At 46.7% G+C, this 2,141-nt stretch overlaps 1 protein-coding gene across 1 annotated transcript in view; it reads left to right on the top strand.

Moving 5' to 3' along the window:
- The window catches only part of LOC130586171 (voltage-dependent N-type calcium channel subunit alpha-1B-like), a gene marked incomplete at both ends in the record, with an annotated part of 86,483 nt that overhangs the window by 56,651 nt on the left and 27,691 nt on the right, over positions 1–2,141 (top strand). Inside the window, 2 exons of the mRNA XM_057386891.1 lie at positions 909–1,046; positions 1,846–2,047. Coding sequence (XP_057242874.1) covers positions 909–1,046; positions 1,846–2,047 — 340 coding nt within the window. The remainder of the gene's footprint in view (positions 1–908; positions 1,047–1,845; positions 2,048–2,141) is intronic.

Raw genomic sequence — 2,141 nt, 5'->3', positions numbered from 1 at the left:
GAGTGATTTTTAGGAGTGGGGTTTTTGATAAAGTAGCTCCTCTTCCCTCCTGTTGCGTCGATTCTTAGAACTCCCATGAATTAGAAAAACATGCTGAATAAATAATCAGAAGCTTGAGAAGTTAACGAGCTGCTAATTAGTGAGGAGAGGGACAGGATTTGGATCTCTTAAAAGCCCTGTCATGCTCTGTCCTTCCCCATCCTTCTCCTGCATCGCTGGTGGGATTCCTTGGAATAATGCAGATRGATCATGGAAAGGAATGTGAAATTGTAGGAGAGGGTAGGTTGGAGAGGGTTCTCCAGATGGCAGGTCCTTCATGCCCTAGAAGCATCTGAAAAAAAAAAAAAAATTTAAAACTTTTAGGTGAAAATATGGTGGTTTTTTTTGTTTGGTTGAGTTTTTTTTTGTTTGTTTTGGTTTTGTGTTTAGGATTTATTGGGTTTTGGTTGGTTGTTTTTTCAGGGTTTTTTGGTCTTTTGGGGTTTTGTTTGGTTTTGGTTTTGGATTTTTTTTTTTAGGAGAAAACGTTTAGGAGTTTGATCCACCCCTGGACTAGAAGCCAGAAATGTTTCTTCATCAAGCAGAAGTTTTCTGTGGGGTCAGACAATTTAGGGGCCAGCATGCTGTTAATGGCTGGCTTTGCCTAACGAATGAATGAAAGCCCTAATTAAAATTTCTTTCATTTCTAGACCTCAGGTCCAGCTCCCATGGCTAAAACTGGCTCAAAAATTGGCCTTTACTTCTTAGTCTTAGACTTTGGGGGAATCTCTTTTGTCTTTAACCCACAGCACAGGATAAATCCCACTTTAATCCCCAGTGCCACTGGGGCTTCCCAATACTCCCAAGCCCTAAGAAATTCCTGATCTGCTTCAATTCTCTCACTGGCTCTGAATCTCTCTTTCTCCTAGGGGTCAATACCTTGATTATGAAAAAAATGAGGTGGAGGCACAGCCCAGGGAATGGAAAAAATACGAGTTCCACTACGACAACGTGCTCTGGGCTCTGCTCACGCTCTTCACCGTGTCCACRGGGGAAGGGTGGCCAACGTGAGTAACAGGGCTGCCAGGACCTGGTGGTGCAGSTGCAGCAGGTCCCCAAAGCTCTGAGGGACAGCAGGTCACCTGGGAGATGAGAAAAGTCTTCTGGCAGCAAAGTTTTTTGTGACTTTTGGGTGAATCACCAGGCAGTTTTTCTTGGTGCACTTCCCAGTTTGCGCAGGGATGCTCAGGCAGTTCTCAGCGCTCGCTTTGGGTTTTTTGGACTTGCACGCCTTTCTCAGGGGTAAAATTGATAATGGAAATGTGAGAAAATGAGAGGGGAAAAGTATTGTGAGYCATTCTGAAAGTTTCTGGGTGTGACAGCCCCCAAATGACATTTCCTGTTCAGCACATGACTTTATTTTGGAGTGCGAGGCGTGGCCAGGCTTTCTCTGCCTCCGCGTTCAACTCTTCCGTAAAATAAAGACTTAAACAGCACCAGTCTCCCTTTTCCAATCCCTCACTGTGTTCCCCCACTTGGATGTTGTCAATACCCCTCTTTCCCCACTTTTACCCCCTCCCTGTTGACCAGAGAAGAGAAACCAGATCCAGCTGGATCCTCTCCCCTTGGCCAGGGGGGATCTGTGGATCTGGACACGGCAAATCTCCACCATTCCCCCAGAATGGTGAGAGCAAAGGGTTTCCCTAAAAAATATCCTCGAGGAAAACTTCTTCCCGGCCCCATGGATGGGAGCAAGTTTCTCCTGAGCATATGTGGAAAATCCTGCACGGGAGTGATTTTCAGGGGGTCCTTGGTGCTTCCCAGGGATTGTGTTGACCTTTCCTCTCTCTTTGCATTTGCTTGCAGTGTGCTGAAGCACTCGGTGGATGCCACCTACGAGGAACAGGGGCCCAGCCCTGGCTACCGAATGGAAATGTCCATCTTTTACGTGGTGTATTTTGTTGTCTTCCCTTTTTTCTTTGTCAACATCTTTGTGGCGTTAATCATCATCACCTTCCAGGAGCAAGGAGATAAAGTGATGTCAGAGTGCAGCCTCGAGAAAAACGAGGTACCCACCTCTTGTGACTGCCGAGTTGCTGTTCCAGGGGCTCAGAGCACCTGGGTGCTGCTGGAAGGTCACTCCTTGTCCCTCCTGTGCTGGG

This window comes from Malurus melanocephalus, unplaced genomic scaffold (genome assembly GCF_030028575.1).
Source record: "Malurus melanocephalus ecotype Western Australia unplaced genomic scaffold, MMel_1.1 scaffold_1091, whole genome shotgun sequence".
Lineage (NCBI taxonomy): Eukaryota > Metazoa > Chordata > Aves > Passeriformes > Maluridae > Malurus > Malurus melanocephalus.
The sequence above is the reverse complement of the archived record's forward strand: the minus strand, read 5'-3'. Positions and strand labels throughout refer to the sequence as shown.